The 18477-nt window shown below is 52.4% G+C and overlaps 1 protein-coding gene across 1 annotated transcript in view; it reads left to right on the top strand.

The window, feature by feature from the left end:
* The window catches only part of LOC306660324 (transforming acidic coiled-coil-containing protein 2-like), a gene marked incomplete at its 3' end in the record, with an annotated part of 155470 nt that overhangs the window by 35344 nt on the left and 101649 nt on the right, over window positions 1-18477 (top strand). Inside the window, 2 exon segments of the mRNA XM_079138430.1 lie at window positions 194-5359; window positions 5921-6022. Of these exon segments, the coding sequence (XP_078994556.1) occupies window positions 194-5359; window positions 5921-6022 (5268 nt within the window).

Raw genomic sequence — 18477 nt, 5'->3', positions numbered from 1 at the left:
AGGGCGTGGGCAATGGTTATGGGAGGGCTGGGCTCCCCACGGGGAGCAACACGCTGCATGGGGCCCATATGTTTGTGGCAGAGGCTGCTGGTGGCCTGGAGCGGGGGAGGGTTGGAGTGACCTGCTGTGATGTGGCTCTGTCCTTGGCATCCTTGAGAACCAATGAAACATTGAGTGTTTTCATTGTTGGCAGCGCTGGGCTCGGCAGCTCCCCCTCCACTTCTGAGAGTGCTGCCAGCTGGGATCCGAGCATCGTGTCCCCAGAGGTGACCGAGTCAAGGAAGTTCCTACAGGAAGCCAGGGGGCCAGGAGGTTCTCCACTGCCTGGCCCACTGCTGACCCGGGAGCAGGAGTGGCCCTGGATCTCCATGCCCTTCACCGAGGGCCCCTCAGAAGCTTGCTTGGCAAGTCCTGAAGCTGCACTGGAAACTTCCCCAAGTGCCCCAGGGGATGCCATGGCAGCATTTACCCCAGAGGGGGACAGCTCTACTCATCCCAGCGTGACTGCCATCGTCCCCAGTACTGGATGTGACAAGGAGCCAAGGGAAGAGGCACAGAACTCCTCTTCCTCCAGCTGTGTCGACCAGTTGACAGGAATTTCACCAGCCCTCCCTGGAGGGATGCTGGGTGGAAAGGGTGGTGTTCCTGGTGGCTTAGAGTCCCAAGGGAAAGAGGCTGCAGCTTGCTGCTCCCCTGCAGAGTCCAGGCAAGGGCCAGCTTCTGTACGAGTGGCCACCAAGGCCCCAGATGCTGCCCAGCTGTGCAAGGAGAGCTCAGCTAGCCTGGAGGAGTGCCCCCCAAGACCTGAGACCATGGAGTCTCAAGGTCTAGCTGCAGGAGCCTCAGAGAGAGGCACAGGCCTGGTGGAAGTGCCGCCTCAGCATTCAGCCGGTGACCTAGAAATCCTTGGTGCCTGTGGTCCCTCCAGCAACAATTCAGGCACTGCCCACGAAGCTGAAGCAGATTCTACCTCCTGGGAAAGCTGCCAGAAGCAAATGGGACCACCTCTGCCACGCACAGAGCTGCCCCGGGACCCACCCAGTCCTTCTCTGGCTGCAGGAACCAGCAGTTCCTGGAAGAAGACTCTGGATACCAGTGATGCTCAGGGTCACTCACAAGAAGCTGAGCCCCCTCAAGTCATCTGTGTGGCAGCAGGTGGTCAGCCAGCTGGGGGTTTGCTGGTGAGGGCCCAGTCCTCTCCACTCACTCTGACTGAGGAAATGCATCCAGCTTCAAGCCTCATTCCATGTACAGATGCCCAGATTTCTGTCACCATAGAAGGATCTAGATGGTTGGCCAGGGAGATATTTTCCAAGGCTGAGATACCAGTTTCTGCAGAAGCAACCAAAAATCTGGTGAATACAGCGTTGGTAGGACTGGAGAAGGGAGGCTCAGTTCTTGGAAGAGAGAGAAAACACCCAGAAGGGAGGGCTGGGGAGTTTCCTGGACCTTCACCTCAGGAGAGAGTAGAGTCCTGGAACAGGGAGCAAAGTCATGTAGTCCCACCAGGGATGCTGCTGCTCCCTCCTCCTCCTGGGACTTTGAGTGAAAATACTGGAAGGTCAGAGTGGCTGAAGGATGGAACCAAGGCCCCTGAGGATGCTGAAGGTCCTGCTGTGGCTAGAGACAAAACCAGATCAGCTGGAGATGATCCTGGGAGCCAGGAAGCTACCCCAGAACTACCTGAAAACCTGGGGGTGGAGGAGTCTCAGGCCTTCTGCTACAAGCCCAATCCTAAGGGGGACAAAGATGGAGTTTTGAAACCAAATTACAATGAAAAAATCAGAATCCTTCCCAGCTCAGACTCAGTGCAGCCACCCAGGAAGAACAGTGCTGGACACAGAGAGAGGCCTGACTCTCAGTCAACAGAGGCAGGGCGGCAGGTGATGGCCAACGCCCATGTGACCACTGCAGCCACCTCACAGCACACGCTTCCTGAGGAGGAGCTGGTCCTGCCCCCAGCCCCAGAGGGAACTGATGAGGATGTTGTTCCTGAAGGAGCCACCTGGGAGAGGCCGGGGTTTCGGTGCAAAAGCCCTGATTCACTTCAGGATAGGGGGCAATTGGGAAGAATGGAGTCTCTTCCTGCTTTTGAATCAGAGAAATCAGATTTCCTGTCACATCCTGCTGCAGAGGTTGTATCCAAAGCTCAGGAGGTGAAGGACACATTGGAAAAAAAGGCAGCAGGCCACTTGTCCCCACAGAGGCCCCGCAGCTATGATGGGGAGAACTTGCTGACATCCCCAGGCCCATCCTCTGGGCTGGGGCACCATACAGCTGGACAGGAAGTTCGTGCTGATGTGCCAGACACTCCCTGTGATGAGAACTCGGTAGTGGATGGTGGGTTTATGGTGTTCAGTCTGAAGGAGGAGTGTCAGGGAAACCTGTCCTACCCAGGGGATAGCTGGCCAAGAGGAGCTGCATCTGAGAGGCCCCCACCACCTTCTGAGAACTGCCCCCAGCCACCGCAATTAGACTCGGGAGCAACCATCATCGATATGCTCAGGGAGACGACTCAACCACATGCAAACGGGAAAGAGGCTTATCTGAGCGACCCAAGTGTGAAGACCCAGGATGTAGGTCCTTCCCAAGTCCATGCACCCACAGGGCCTCAGGAGGATGTGTGTTTGCCCTCCTGTGGAGGATGGGAGCAGGCATCTGGATCAGAACTTCAAAGTGCACTCCCCAGAGCTAGTCTGTGTGATGCTCCAGGTTCGGTTCTAGAGAGTTCTCCAACTGAAGAGTCAGAATCACCAACTCCAATAGGACAGAAGTTGCCTGCATTAGGGGAGAAAGGGCAAGAGGGAGCAGGCAGTGGTGGCCATCTTTCAGGGGTCTTGCTTAATGCAGGAGACACTTTAAAAGACTCTTCTCTTGCAGGGAACTTGGGTGGGGAGGGAAGCTGCTGTGCTGGGCAGGGGCTGAACAAGTCCCAACAGGAGCTGGGCGATGCTGTGGAAGCAGGCAGACAGCATGAAGGGGCATGCTGCGGGGATGCGGGGGTTGCCGAGGTAGCTGACGCACAGCCCCCTCCCTCCGGCCTGCACGAGGCAGAGATGGCAAGTAGAGACACGGTGGGGGCCCCGCCTCAGCCACCTGACTCAGTGACCCTCCTGGATGCAGCGCACTGTCTGGCAGCCCCGGCACTGGCCAGCCCCAGAGTCACACCCACCCAGGATGCTCCAGAGAGAGAGACCTGTGATAAAGCCCAGGAAGACAGGCAGCAACCAGCGCCGGCCCCACAGCTGGAAATGGAGTGCCTGGCCACCTCGGCCACCACAGATGCAGAGACCCACAAGCTTCTCGAGAGCTTCCCGTCGGCTGGGGAGCAAGAGGGTGAAGGCAGGGCTGCTGAAACTGGTGGGAGTGCCAGTGAAGGAGGCCCAGCAATGCAGCCAGCTCCAGAGGAGCCACACGCTGCTCCAGGGGGTGGCTTCGCTCACACTGAGCCCTGCCTCACCTCCAGGAACGGAGCATCTACCTCCATCCCCGGTGAGCCCTGCCCGACTGAGCAGCTCACGCCCAGCAGCCAGGATGTCCTGCCACCAGCTGGAGAGCTGACTGGGATGCCCAGAGGCACAGAGGGCACTTCTGCCCACCATGCTGGCCCTGACCCAGAGAGTCTCCTGCCCCCCGGGAAAGATGCTGCTCCTGATGCCCCTTACCTGCATATCGATGGTGCTGCCAGGAAAGGAGCAGAAGGCAGTGGCCCAAAAGCTGTTTCCTCTGAGGGCTCCATGGAGGAGCCCCTGCCTGCCCTGGAAAAGGCTGCCTCTCTGAAGCTGCCGGCTGGCTCCCTCTTGCAACCAGAAGCTGCAGGTAGGGAAGGCCCTGCCAGCTCTGGAAGCCCCACAGCGGGAACCACGGGGGAACCCGTGGACTCCATGCCCTACCTGGACAGGGCACCTCTTCTGACCAAGGGCAAGCAGATGACAGGGGAGGAGAAAGTGGCCGCAGCTCCGGACGCCAGGCCCTGTGGGATTCCAGCCTGTTCTGCCAGTGAGGACAGCGTGGTGGGTGGTACAGCAAGAGAGACAGAGGACAGCAGGGAGCAGACAGTGGAGATGCCTCCAGGTCCGAGGAGGGGTGCACCAGGTGGTGCAGAGGCGAGCTCCAAGCAGCCCAGCGCCATCGCGGGGCTCCCCGACTTCAGGGAGCCCATCTCCAGGATCTTTGAACAGTTCACGCTTGGAGCCCTGATGGCTGCCCAGCCCCAGAAAGCACCCAGTGAGAAGGCGGGAGCTGGGAGGAGTGTGGTGGGCAAGGACCTCACCGTACTACTAAGCCCAGAGAAGCTTCTAGGTGGAACTCAAGGAATGGCTGCTACCACTCTCCCTGCACCTCCTGCTGGACTCCAGGTGGAGAAGAAGTCAGAGTTGGCTGTCGAGGCTGAGCTTTCTCATCTGGTGTCCCAGGATATAGCTCCAGACAAGTCGCTGGGTCTGGTGGGGATCGCCTTGGAGCAAAATCAGCCAGGTGCCAGTGTTGAGGTGGCCCGTGTACCACTCACAGCAAGAAGTGAGAGGCCAGAGGGGCCTGGAGAGGCCCGGCCAGACCTGGGAGCCCAGGTTCACTCACACCTGGGGAGGGGTGGGCAGGCACTAGCTTCAGGCCTTTCCTCACCAGGGGCTGCTCAGGGGACATCTTTAGAGAGAGCTGCTGATTTCCAGGTGGCTTCCCAGCACCATGGAGAAGAGGCCGCCATTCAAGGCGACAGGATTCCTTCTGGAAAACAGCACCAGGAAACACTGGTCTCTGACAGTCACCATAGAGAAGGTGGTACCGAGGACTTTGCTCACACAGCAGGTTCAGGCGACGTTCCGGGATCTACCTGTGCTCTGGAAGCCTCTTCTCCTTGTGGGGAAGTTTTGATTGTGCCCGAAGCTAAAAGTGACCTGCTTGAGGGTGAAAAGAAGTCTGAAGCTGCTGCCAGCATCCTGGAAATGCAGAATGGCTCTGGCCACCACAGCATTCCTGAGCCACTGGCTGGAGAGGTGCTGGACACTCCCCAGGAGCCCAGCAAGGTGGCAGGAGCTGCTGGGAAAGAGAAGGGTGACATCATGTTGAGTGCAGCTGAGACACGGGCACATGCATCTGGTGACCTGCCAGAAACAGGTACTACAAGGATGCTCTCTGGCGTAGCTCATGACTCAGTGCTGCCAGGGAGCTGTCAGGCAATGGAGGACACAGCTGCCCTGCGAGGGGACAGCCCAACTGAGCACCAGCTGGCCAAGGAGCAGCTGGGGCCTGAGCTCCCTGCTCCTGCTGGGCACAAGGAGGTGCGCGTCTCATCCCCGGAGCCTGATGACACTGGAGACCCGAAGCCACACTTGGCTCCAGAAGAGCAACCTGCTGACAGGTACTGAGATTAAATTCTTGTGGGTTCAGGGTCAAGGGTGAATCCCAGCCTGATTTTTAAAGTCAATCAAATAGGTGGTTTTCCAAAGGTTAAGTTTTCCATATCTGATGGCTTTGCTATACCCACTTACTCTCTGGATGTGCTGAGATTCTGAAATAAGTGAGCAGTGGCTGGGGGAGGGAGGCCGTCTGCTGAGCGTGCCCCGCTTCTTTCCTGGTGATCTTTACTTCATCCAACCTAAACCGCTGCAAATGCGTGAAGTGTCCATAGCTGGCCGTGAGTGAGTGGGTCAGGCTGGAGCCGGTCATACGTTTTTCTAGGGCGCAGCTCTATCTGCTTTTGAGTCTAGATTCGTTTAGGCAGAGGGGGCTTAGATGATTTGGAAGCATCTGCAAGCCATGAGTTGTCTGAAGTTTGTTCTCTCCAACCCCCACCCAAGAGATTTTGGTGCAGGAGCCACTTAAAGCTTTCATTGGGAAATATGTTTTTCCAAAATGACAGCGAAGGGTTCTTCTCCTACCATCGACATTATCTTATCTATTGCTTTCTTCATCGTCCCAGAAAGAGCCCCGGGCCTGACCCAGCTACCTTGCCTACGGTTCCTGAGGAGGATGCTCCGAGATTCCCTTCAGATGAGACCAGCTGTGTGGGAGGACCAGAAAGGTCAGTGAAGTTCACCATACTTTGAGAGCCCGCATTGCTTTTCTTAGGCACAGATACACTGTGTATTTCACAAAGGAGGGTAGTCTTTACACACGAGTCCTTACACAGGAGAGGCCGAGTCAGCCCCCTCCTGCATGCAGGTAAAGAGGTGATTCAAAGCGCCACTATTGTGAGATGAGATGAGTTCCTTTCATACTCGTGCTTAATACTTTTAAGAATCAGAATGACTTTATTGAGATACTACTCACATACCATATAATCCACTCATTTAAAGTATATCAATGAGGCTGGGGACGCAGCTCAATGGTAGAGTGCTTGTCTAGCATGCACGAAACCCTGGGTTCCATCTCCAGCACTGCAAAAAGAGAGACAAAGAGAAAGGAAGAGAAGAATATAAAGTGCACAGGTCAGTGACTGAGTGTACTTGGAGCTGGGCAGCCCGGCTCCAGTCAACGTCAGAACATTTTCACCCCCACCTGCACACATCCCCTGACCTCTCCTGCTCTCAGCCATAGGCACCCACTAATCTAGCTCACTGCCTTTGGAGGCAAATGCGTGGGCACTGATTTACTCTTTGAAGCAGACGGGGCTCACAGCAACAGCAGCCTACGTTGCACAGAGACCTTGACATTAGGAGCACGGGTGGCAGATGTGGGCGACTGGTGTGACGTTCACACTTGCAGGGAGCTGCCTGTTCTTTCCTAAGCGAAATGCCACCTGCAGTCCTGTAGAAGCTGCTGCTTACGTTTCATCCTCTGGGGGATAAGGAACGTGTGGAGGTGCACACTCCGGATGAGCTTTGTAGCATCCCCAGAACCTGGGCTGGCGTGTGCGTGTGTGCGCATGCACACGCACACTTGAAAACACGTGTGGGGTAGGGTCAGAGTCTAAATTAGTACCTACGTCTCCTACCAACAGCTGCGGGCATTTTATAAATGATTTGATTCATATTTTGCACATGCGGAAAGAATGCGTGGTCACCTGTTTTTCAAGTCTGAGCGCTTCCTCCGATTCCCAGCTGCCTCTGCTGCCCACAATAGCGACTCGCAGGACTCTGGGCCAGCGCAGAGGCCTGTGCCGCCCAGACAGATGCAGGCTAAGTTGCACTTGATGCCAGTTTCTGCTGCTGACCTAGGGAACAATTTCCTGCAGCCCTTGCTGGTATGTGTGTTTTGCATTCCCCGTTAAGGGTTAGGGAGAATGTCCCGCTAGCTAGGGAGGCCTCCCCACCGACAAAGGACTCCATCGCTGCCTTTGGGTTCAAAGACTGGGCATTTTATCACCTTCTTGGAGAACTAGCCAGAGGAAGAGCAGCCCATAAAAGTTTCATGGCTCATTGTCTTTATCACTTTAAAAATCTTAAATTATTATTTCTCAATGAACGTTAGACATTGTAGATTTTCTGGCATATTGGAAGATGCGGAAAAGTATAAAGGAAAAGAGAAAACCCTAGGTTCACAGAGTCTCCTGACGATTACTGTCCTTAATCTGCTCCGTGTTTCTGTGTCATTTCACCCTGGTTTTCCAGCTTCACTAGTTACAGTCAGTTTTTGACCTCTGTCCTCAAACTGCACAGACCCGTCTTAGTGGCCTAGCTTGTAAGGCTGGCCACGGTCTCCTTCGCCATGGACGTGGATTCTTCGGTTCTGCAGCGTTTCTGTTCATGTTGCTCCTGGTGAGACTTTCACACCCTCTGGAGCCACAGGGTCCAATAGGGCAGCCACTGGTCAAGCGGGCGTGGGTTAGTGTGAGCGGCGAGTGTGACATACACACTAGGTGTCGAAGACTTAGTATGAAGACAGGAATATACCAAATTCATTATGGGTCATTTTTACACTGATTATATGTGAAATGATATGTTTTGGATATACTGGGTTAAAATGTATCATTGAAATTCACTTATTTCCTTTTTGTGTTTTTAATGCAGCTCCCTAAATTTTTAAAATTACACATGGCCTTTGCATACATAACTTGAATTTTATGTAGCTCCTTTGGCTCCAGGACCTACTTTTTCCTGGTCTTTGGAGACCTGGGCATGGTAGAAGTTCAGGCTTCCCTGTGCTTGGGGCTCTTGGGGAAGAGGCCTCTTGTCTGTTTCCTACTGGTTGAGGCCTTCTGGAAAGAATTCTGATAGGTCTGTCTCCTCTAATCTGCCAGGTGGGGTGACAGAGGAGGTAAACCCTGAGAAAATAGGCGGTGGGATCCCCTCTTATCCTTAGGAGGCAATTGAAGGTCTCTGGAAATGCACAGACCAGCTCTGTCCAGTATGTGATGCACTCACAGAGGTACTCTTGAATCTTCTAGTAACCACACTAAAAAACTAAACAGAAGCAGGGAACATTATCTTCAATATATCTTACTGAACCTGGTGTGCAAAAAATATTACCATGTCAATGTAAAATTAATGTAAAAGTTATTAAGGCAATAAGCTGCCTTCTTTTTTTTTTTTTTTTTTTTTATACTACAACTTTAAAACCTGCATATATTATACTCACAGCCCGTCTGGATTTGCTGGATTAGGACCACATTCCTAGCATTCAACAGCCAAATGCAGCCAGTGGCTCCTCTCTTGGATACTCAAGATTGGAAGATCTAAGGGCTTTGACACTTGATCCAGAAGGCCAGATCTTCCCACAGGATCCCTATCTGCCCAGTGGACTGTTTCCTACTGGTTTAACACAAATGGTAGAGATGTTTCTTTTCCTTGGGGAGGAGACTCAGTACTTCTTTCTAATGAACCCAGTCACCACAAAGGAGCTGTGCGTGTGGACCTGAGCAGGTTTCAGAAAAAGCCCTGCCAAGGCCAGAAGGTTCAGGGGCTGGGAGCAGGTGTTGCACATGAAGGTCAAATCCAGCAGCAGTCCAGGTGAGGTTGAATGGTCAGGCTTCAGTGGACGCTGCCAGGAACGGGGGTATGATGAAGTTCAAGGCCATGGCCCTGAATTCATAACCCAGCTCTGCTCCATACTGACTACATGCCCAACCTCAGTTTGGGTTCGACAGCACAAAGACCTGCCTCATCAAATTGCCATGAAGTTAAGAGAGATTATCAGTTAAGGTGTCACAGTGGCAGTTTCTGGTACTCAGTGGGTGTTAGGTTCCCTGTCATTTTCCTAGTTCGGAGAGTTCAGTGACCATGTCTCCATTGTGGAACAGTTTTGAGGAGTTCATTCTATGTTCCTGAGACTGAAGAGCACAACCTGGCTCTTTTTCTTTTCTGGCACAGAATTCTTTGCCTGCTGAAATATCTTGCTTTCTAAGGAGAGAAGCTTTCATCTCTCCTACAGTGGGGCCCACAATGATGTGCTGCAAGTTAACATTTTCAAGATTGCTTTTACTATGAGACATGTGTGTCTTTTCTTTGTGTACACTGTTGTATTGTGTATTGTGTTTCACCATGGAAATAATGTTTTAAGGCACCAGGAGAGGGGCAAAGCAAATCCCACCCCAAATTTCTACCCTCTTATTAGTTACCAGGTGACTCCTTCCTATGGGAGGAGCTTTTGAATTTTGAAGATCCTGCTGACTTGAGTAGAACCCACAGTACGTGTCAGAACTGACAGTATGTGTCCAATTCAGCATCTAGGGGTCTCTTTGGTCATCTCGGCGGGAGGATGGCTGGATGACCCGATATCGTATGCACAGGCAGCGTAAAGACATTTCCTGCTTTACTTCTCAGCTTAGCTGTGCAGTAGGTGCTGCTGGTGATGTGCCAGGGGTAGCCTGTGGCTTTAAGTCCCAGCAGCCTCTGCCTCACAAACGGGCACAGATGGACAGAAGGCTCAGGGTGCATGTCTGTACATTGTGTGGTCCTCCCATGGAGGACCCTGGGACCTAGAGATGGCTTTACTTTATGTTGAAAGTGCTTGAACTGATTTCATCTTTATAGACCACCTTCTATGTTGATGGAAAGGTCAGTTAGAATTTGGCATTTGAATTACATATCACTAATGTTCAGATATGTATTTCTGGATCGATCTTGGACACCAGCATGCTATGTTTGCTGAGTACTTATTTAAAGGGGGTCTTTTTTTTCCCACTTGGGGAAATGGTTGGAAAGGCATCACGTTCAATTATTCATGCATTTTAAGAGAATTAAATTGTTCCCGGATTGCTTAGCGTCTTTGTACAGACCTAGGCTAAATCACGAAGGGCAGATGGGTTGAAAAGTTGAGGAAAGAACAGAGAGGGACAGTTGGCCTCTTGCCAAGGAAGCCCTGGCAGGACCTGAAAGCCACATTGGATCGTCTCCTCTCCCTTCCTCCCACGCCACCTTCCCACTCGGTCCCTGTTTCTTCCTTTGCTCGTCAGTCCCTTCTAAAATTACCAGCTGTGACACCGTGTTTTCAAGTTTAAGAATAAGACTGGAAGATGACTGCAACTGGGTAAATTAAGCAAAAGGAAAACAGTCTCTCCCATCGCAGTCCCCTTAGCTAAAGCCAGGACAGCAGATCTCAGCCCTCGGGTCTGATCTGATAGCAACGTTCTTCCCTTCTGGGGGCTGGGAAGGAAGACAGGTCCACGTGCGACTCACCAGTTGTCACCAACTGCCTTGGATAAGCTGCCTAACGTTTCAATCCTCAGCTTTTGTATCTACAAGGTGGGAAACAGCATCTCTCTGGTGGGTTGGTGACAAGACAACCGCAGTGTTTCCAAAGGCTTAGGTTAATGCCTGGTGTGCAGTCGCAACGTGATAAAGATGGTCGCTGCTACTGCCCCTGTGTATTGAAGTAGGGAGCCCCGGGAACTGAAGTCTGTCTCCAGCCGTTCTGCCTCTTTGTGCCTTGGTTGCTGCCTGCCCAATGGGGGTTCCTTCTGCTTACCCAGCGTGGCCCACAGGGAGCTCTTGGAAGGCGGGAGATCACAGACTCAGAAGTGCTTAGCCAACTGAAGGCTGGAGGCGGAGTTGCGTAATCTCGCACAACTTCAATCATGGTGAGCATCTTGTTTAAAAGTCAAAGGGCCCTTTGACATGTAGCCCTTAAGTCCTGAAGCTTTTGTGTTTTATAATTAAAACAAATTTCCTGGGAGGTGGATCTGGCGTTTGGCAAAGTGCCAAGTCTCCTGGGAAAGTCAGTTTATGAGGTGCCCACATGGAAGGTGCCCATCTCCTTGGAGGCAGGGGCCAGATTCTCTGCAGGTGGCTGGGATAGGATAAGCCACCACCTTGGTTCTCAGGCTCCTCTGCCCTGTGGCCCCTGTTCACAGTGCACCTGGGCCCAGGGGAGCAAAGAGCCACTCCTGCCCCTGGGAAATTCAGGACCAGTTAGGGCAAGGTAATGATTTTCCAAATTGCTTGTGTCCAGACTGACCCGGCTCTCCGTTCTGCAGCCTGTCATTAGGCTCGCTGGTGGGAGCAACGGCATCAGACGTGTGTTGGGCTTGTTCCAGCAGCAATGTTTGAAAAATGGACTTTTGACAGTCTTCCTGATTAAAGCCGGGAAGAAACTTGGCATTCTTGTTGGGTCTCACACTTTACGGGGGAGGAAACTGAGGCTTCAGTAGGGAAGGCCTAGGGGACCAAGTGGCTGCAGAGTTAGGACAGACTCTGGCCCTTTGGCACTTGACATCATGCTTCCCCTGTGTGTCAGCACTGAGCCCACAGCAGAGGGGGGCTGCTTCTCCTGCCAGTGTCAGCCACCCCAATGGTGCTTCTGGGCTTTCAAAAGGAGACAGCTCAACTCTGAGGACAAATCCAAGCCTGGGTATTGGCAGAGCTCAAGTTCCAACTCGGGGTCCAGCTCTGTGACCTGAGAGCTGCTACCGCCCTCTCTGAACCTGTTTGCTCTCCTGCAAAATGGGTTCCAAGGGTGCCATGTACACAGTGTGGTTAGGATTAAATGAGACACTTTATTAAGAGCACCTAGCACAAGTACTTGGTAGAAGTTCCTCTTCACTTAGTCTTCCCTCAGGGCCAAAGTTCTTTTATATGCAGCTATGCCTCAACCCTTAGGGATGTTCTGTTTGTGTCCCCTTTTTGCAGATGATAAAATGATGCTTCTAACAGGTGGCATGGTTACAGAGCTAACGAGAGTCAGAGGGAGGACTGGACCCTCTCTTCTGGAAAGCTCCTTGGACTTCAAGGCTGTGTTTAGAACCTGATCATTAACTGCCTGCCAGGCAGACTCTTGGGGAGGTTGTCCTCAGAAACAGCACTGTCCACGGAAGCTTTCTATAGTCATGAAAATGTTCTATCTCCACTGTCCAATATGGTGGACACTAGCCTTTGGTGGCTATTGAGCACTTAAAGTGGGGCTAGTGCCACTGAGGAACTGAATAGTTGATTTGCTTTGGTTTTAACTGGATAAAGTTGAAAGTGAATTCGCCACATGGGGCTGGAGGCTTCGGTATGGGACAGGCTGCCTGGAAACAGAGGAGAGTAGCCCTCAACACCTCTGAAGGCTCTGTGTGTGAAGCCCTGGAAGTTCCTTGGGCACCTGCTGGTGCTCAGAGAGCATTAGATTCCTTCCCCTCAGTTGCCTGGCTCTGTGCCTGGGAAAATCAGGTGGTCGAGTCTTGTGGTGCTAGGGATGGAACCCAGGGCCTCCTGCATGCCAGGCAAACCTTGTACCACTGAGCCACACCCCAGTCCCTAGCTGATTGTGTCCTTAGAGTGGTGGATTCTGAGGTGTATTCATGGCACAACTGTGCAGGAATAAGGACCAGCAGGAGGCACCACCTGCAGAGCCAGCAGGAGGCACTGAGCCAAGGAGGCACATCCCTGGGCCCACCAGCAGCCTGCTTAGCCAGCGACCTCGCTCCCAGGCCTGCAGACCTGCATGTCCCTGAGCAGGTGGCATTGTAAGGTCAGCTGGCTCCCAGCAGCTGGGGACCCCTACCTACCTGCCTGCACATCCCCTGGTGGCCCCAGCTACTAGGATACCTAGGAGGGGGCCAAGGTGGACAGAGATGCCATCTTCCGGTTGACGTCTCTGCACCATTCTTGTCCCGAGGAACCGGCAGGGTGAGAAGGAGGCTTAGCCTGCGGTGTCAGCAGGCCCCGCTCACAGCACCTGGGCCTGACTTTGCTTTCTTCTTTCCTAATGCCTGTGAAGTGATGCTGTGATGGTAAATATTTTAGCAGCCTGTGATTCTGACGTAGAGTGTGGAAGGGTTTGTTTCCAGAGAGGGCCCCGCAACAGGCCTGATTACTGATACCCGTAGTGCCCTCTCCTTCTGTAAGGCTGGCACCAAGGGGTTAGGACATCAAAACCTCAGGGCAAGGACACATCCAGGCCTCCCGACAGGGGAGGATGGGCCAAGAGAGGACCCCAGTGTGCAGAGGCTCAGCCCAGGGCTGAACCCTCAGGCCAGGAGCCACCTTGGTGGGAGGAGAGTAGGGCACCCCTGAAGCTGCCCCAGGTGAGTGGGGAGTCTGGGGGAGGAGGGCCAGCACGAGGCTGAGGAGATCAGGCTCCAGGCCGAGGTGCAAGTCCTGCTCCCACCCTGTCGGGGGAGTCACAGGGCTGCACCAAGCCTGGCGGGAGGCAGGTGAACTGGCTGATGGGTCCTGGGGTGAAGGAGGGTGGAAACAGGAGCAGTCAAGGCAGGACAGCAGGCCTTGACCGTGACTGTTACAGAGAAGCTTGGAGGCTCCCTGGACGGGGCTCTGATCTGTGGGCAACTCCTAGGCAGTCACCCAGCGAATGTGCTCCCAGGCCGGGTGCTCAGAAGGGGAAGCTGGGGTCTCTCCCCTGAGGGAAGGGCTGAGACGGCACTCTGGCTGCTCAGGGTACTGGCTCCTCCTCTGGGGTGAGCGGTCGGGGCAGGCAGGTTGACATGCTGCACAGAGTGACCACGGAGCTGTTGGCACCACAACCAGGGCTCAGCTCGCTCCTGAGGAGGTGGGCGTTCAGGGTGCCTGCTACTCCCCTGTGCCCACTTCAAGGCACCACACACCCTTCACCTGCCTGGACCTCAGCACCTCCAACGTAGGGTCAGGAAGATGGACAGCAAGGTCTGAGTTCTTGGTCTAGAAGTGCTTGTGGTCACTTGGATGTAGAGCCGTCTCAGCCTCTGGCCAGGAGGATAAGCTATGCTCTTCTTTCTTGGGGAACATTAGACTCACAGAGCACCGCTCTTGGTTAGCCAGCACCTGATACCCTGCTTGACGCCAGTAGGCACTCCATAAGAGTCCGTTGAATAATTCAATGCAGTCAGCTATCAGATGCGTTTGAAGGTTCCCGTCCTGGAAAATGAGGTCAGACAGGACTTTGAGTCTAACTTCCGGTTCTGCTCTTAGACTCTGCAACCTCAAGCAAATTCTTCAGCTACTCAAAGTCACATGAAAATTGGAATGCTGTGGTCCACCCCATAGAATTACTAAGGAGTTTCTATAAAAAGAACACGTGTGAAAACTTATCAGAGTGCCTCCTGGCCTGTGGTAAGCACTTAAATATCGGGGCTTGTTGTTTTTATCATTACTATCATTACCATCACCATTTGCTTGATAATACTATTATTAAAGTAGATGCCTGTTTTTACACGGCGGCTAATTGGAACTTGCTGAAGTTCACGCGCTCTGCTCTGGTTTCTTTGGAATGTCCCAGTGCCCTCTACTGCCCTCCCATCCTGTGGCCGCCTCCAACAGGGGTGGCCTCAGTGTTGCAAAATTGTATTGGATGCAAGGTCGAACCGTCTGGCACTGGCAAGGAACGCAGGCTCTTTCTTGTGGAATCTAGGGCTTTGGGTTTAGCCCCTTGCCAAGAGTGGCTGCCAAAGGCTGAAAGCTGACATAGCGGGAGCAAGGAAGCACCCACGCGGATGAGCCGGACGCACCATTTGGGAAGCAAGCACCGAGCACATCTCTTGGGACAGACCGCCTCGACTGTCCGGCCATGAAGTTTGGAGCTGCCAGCCCATCCCAAGCCTCCTAGAGGGAGGGGCCGCATGGAGAGCGGCCTGGCCCTGCCCGCCTGCCGGATGCCACAGCACAATCCTGAAGGAAGAGACCCTTCCTGGCAAGTGACCAAGCAGCTGGTATTTCACAGCACATGGCCAGAGCTGGCAGACAGAGCATCTGGGAAGGGTGGGAGTGCCAAGCCTGGGCTGCCTTTCGGGGCCATGTAGGCAGGACGTGTGGGCAGATGTGCCTCTGGCTCCTGAGGTTGGGTAGCAAGGGTGCCGGCCCTGGAAACTGGAGCCACATCACAGTCATGAAATGTTAAAACCAGAAGGAGCTTCGGGATCTTCAGCCTCCTCATTTTACAAATGAGGGACCCGAGACCCAGAGAGGGTGTGTGACTTCCTCAAAGCCACCCAGCCCGTCAGGGGACTGCCGGTCCAACTCATATCGAATCAGTTCTCTGGTTTCAGAGCTCTTTTTCTCAACCCCACCGACACTCCAGGGCACAAGTGACACTTTTGCCAGTTTCAGGAAACGTGCCCAGGGTGAGCCCATAGGAGTTGATATTCTAGGTTGTTTTCTGGAAACAGTGGTGGTTTAAGATAGTCTTGAGCTGGGTGATGTCAGAGGTAGGCTTGCTCCTGCTTTTTTGCAGAACAAGCCAGGCTGCAGCCCGTGTGTTGTGTGGCTGGCTTTTCTTTGCTGTGTCTGAGAGCCTTGCGGGAAGATTGCAGGAAACCACCTCAAAAAGTGCCCACAGGTTCTCCAACTCGCTGGGATACAGGGAGGGCAAGGGTGCTGAGCGGGAGCACCGGCTGGGCTTTTACCCCAGGAGAAGGTTCTGCGGAAGCTCCAGCTCGGCCTGCTTCTGCCCAGGTATCCGTGGGAGTCATCCACTGAGAAAACCCTCAGAGGACACCACGGTCTGGTTCAAGTGTCTTTGCAAACAGTCGGGTCATGAATTCTTGGGAGAGAAGATGCTTTTTCTTTTTATTGGTGCATAGTAATCACACAGTGGGGTCTCACTGTGGCTGTCCCTGCGTACGACACACTGTGCTCAGTTCCACTCCTCTGCGTCTCCCTTTGTCCTCCCTGCACCTGGTCCCCTCTCTGCCCTACTGATCTCCCTTCTGTTTCCGTGAGATCCCTTTGCCCCTTTCTCCTTCCTAGCGTCCACACGTGCGGGAAAGTGCATGACGCTTGGCTCTCTGAGTCTGGCTTATTCCACGTAACATGACGTTCTCCACTTCCATTCCTTTTCCTGCAAATAGCTGAGTTTCATTCTCCTTGTGGCTGAATAAAACTCCCTCGTGGACACACACCACATTTTCTATTTCCATGCGAATTTTGACAGACACCTAGGCTGGTTCCATAACTTGGCTATTGTGACTTGTGCTGCTATAAACATGAACATACATAAACACACATGTATGGCTGTGGTATGAGGCCTTTCATTCTTCTGACTAAGTAACTGGGTGGCACGGTGGGTCCCATCCTAGTGTTTTGAGGAACCTCCATACCAGTTTCACAGTGGCTGTACCAATTTATAATCCCACCAACAGCATGTGGGCCCCCGGCACCCATCCTCACCAGCGTTTATTATTATTTGTGTTTTTGGTGATTGCCATTCTAACTGGAGAGAGGCTGAGCCTCCATACGGGTTTGATTTGCACTTTCCTGGGGCCGTGATGTTGAGCAAATTCCATTTTTTCATGTAATAGTTAGCCACGTGTCTTTCTTCTTTTGGGAAGTGTGTTTAATTCTTTTGTCCATTTGTTGAATGGATTTTTTTTTTTTGGGTGTTGAGTTTTTTAAATCTTTATATATTCTAGATCTTAGTTCTCTGTTAGAAGAGTGGCTGACAAAGATTTTCTCCCATCCTGTAGGTTCTCTCTTCACGCTCTTAGCTGTTTGCTGTGCGGGAGTGTCTCGGTTTGCTGCCATCCCATTTATTGATTATTCTTGGCATTATTTCCTGAACTACAGAGTCCTTTTAGGAACTCACTGCCTGAGCCAAAGTGTTGGGGCATTTCCCTGTGTTCTCTTCTAGCAGTCGCAAAGTTTCTGGTCCCACCCATTCCAAGGTCTTCGATCCATTTCAAGTTGACTTCTGTGTAGGGTGAGAGATAGGGATCTGTTTTCTTTTGGTACTGGGGATTGAACCCAGGGGTGCTTAACCACTGAGCTACATCCCTGCCCTCTTCACTTTTTATTTTGAGAAAGGATCTTGCCAAGTTGCTATGGTCTCTTAAGTTGGGAGGCTGACCTCAAACTTGCAATCCTTCTACCTCAGCCTCCCAAGTAACTGGGATTACAGGCACACACCACTGCGGCCAGCTAGACATCTATTTCCAAACTTTTTACATATGGACACTTAGTTTCCACGATACCATTTGCCTTTTCTCCAGTGTTAGTTTTTGGCACCTGACAAAATGTTCCTAATGGTCATTGCAGAATTTAGTTTTGTTTTGCCTGAAGGTGAAAAGTCTGTTAGAAACCACTAAGTTCCCTGTGGGACTGATGTTTATACCTCTTGTTTGGTTCATGTTTTGTCTTTGGTGACAAGGATTCCGTAAAAATGGGACATAGAAATAGCCTGCAGTGGGGAGAAATCTTTGCTTTCAGAAACTCCCTTTGCATTTGTGGTTGGGAATGAAAACGGATGCAAATGGGAAAGCCCTTTCCCTCCTGCTGACCACTGGTTCTAAAGTCAAACAAAAGTCATTTTATGTCTTTTCTTCTAAATCCCTTTTCCACTGGCGTAACAATGAGGAAAATGTGTAATGGGGAGAAGATTTAAGACCCTGGAGGCAGAAGCTTCTGCAGGACTGAGAGACGCAGGCCAGAGCCTTGCCCCTCCCCCTACTGGTGACCCTGGAGGGGACCACAGGAAGCAACAGGGGCCAGACATAGTGCCTATAAAGGCTTCCCAACTTTTCAGCTCCCTGAGTCCCCCCAGATCGCTTGCCCAAATAGTGAGAGTTCTTTCTGTAGTCTGACCACAGTTTTAAGACAGGGACAAATCTCTTAGGTTTATTAAAAGGGACTACATCCTTTGCAGAAGAACTTGGATATTTTGAGTTGGAGAGATCTGGGTTCAAATCTGTCACATTTTCACTGTAGGACAGTGGTCAAGTTACTTAGTATCTTGAAGTCTCAGTTTCCTTATGGGTAAAATGGGTATAAAATTAGGAGCTACCTCATGAGGATTCTGTGTGATAGTGCGTGGGAGGTGCTTGCTCAGGTTTCAGTGGATGTCTGTCACCGTTTGAGAGTGAATTCTCTGCAGGGAGGGTCTATCCTGATTCCTAGTGCTTAGAGCAATGGGCTGCACATAGTAGGCCTTCAGCAACTGTGTATGGAATGATCGTGTCTTGCCCAGCAGACAGAGGGGGTTTCTACTGGGTACTTCCTCAAAGAGAGAAATAAGAATCTGTTGGCTAGGTTAGTTCAACAAACAGCACAACAACACCAGCATTGTGGTTATACATCATTCCTTCAGCCTCTCAAACTGAGGGCCTCCTAGGTACAGGTCCTGGGCTGGGTTCTTTGCACAGGGTTTCTCGTCCTCAGCCTTGCAGACATATCGGCTGGCTAGTTGTTGTGGGAT

This window comes from Sciurus vulgaris (assembly GCF_902686455.1).
Source record: "Sciurus vulgaris genome assembly, chromosome: 4".
Lineage (NCBI taxonomy): Eukaryota > Metazoa > Chordata > Mammalia > Rodentia > Sciuridae > Sciurus > Sciurus vulgaris.
Note: the sequence above shows the minus strand (reverse complement) of the source record. Positions and strands in the feature narration are given on the sequence as shown.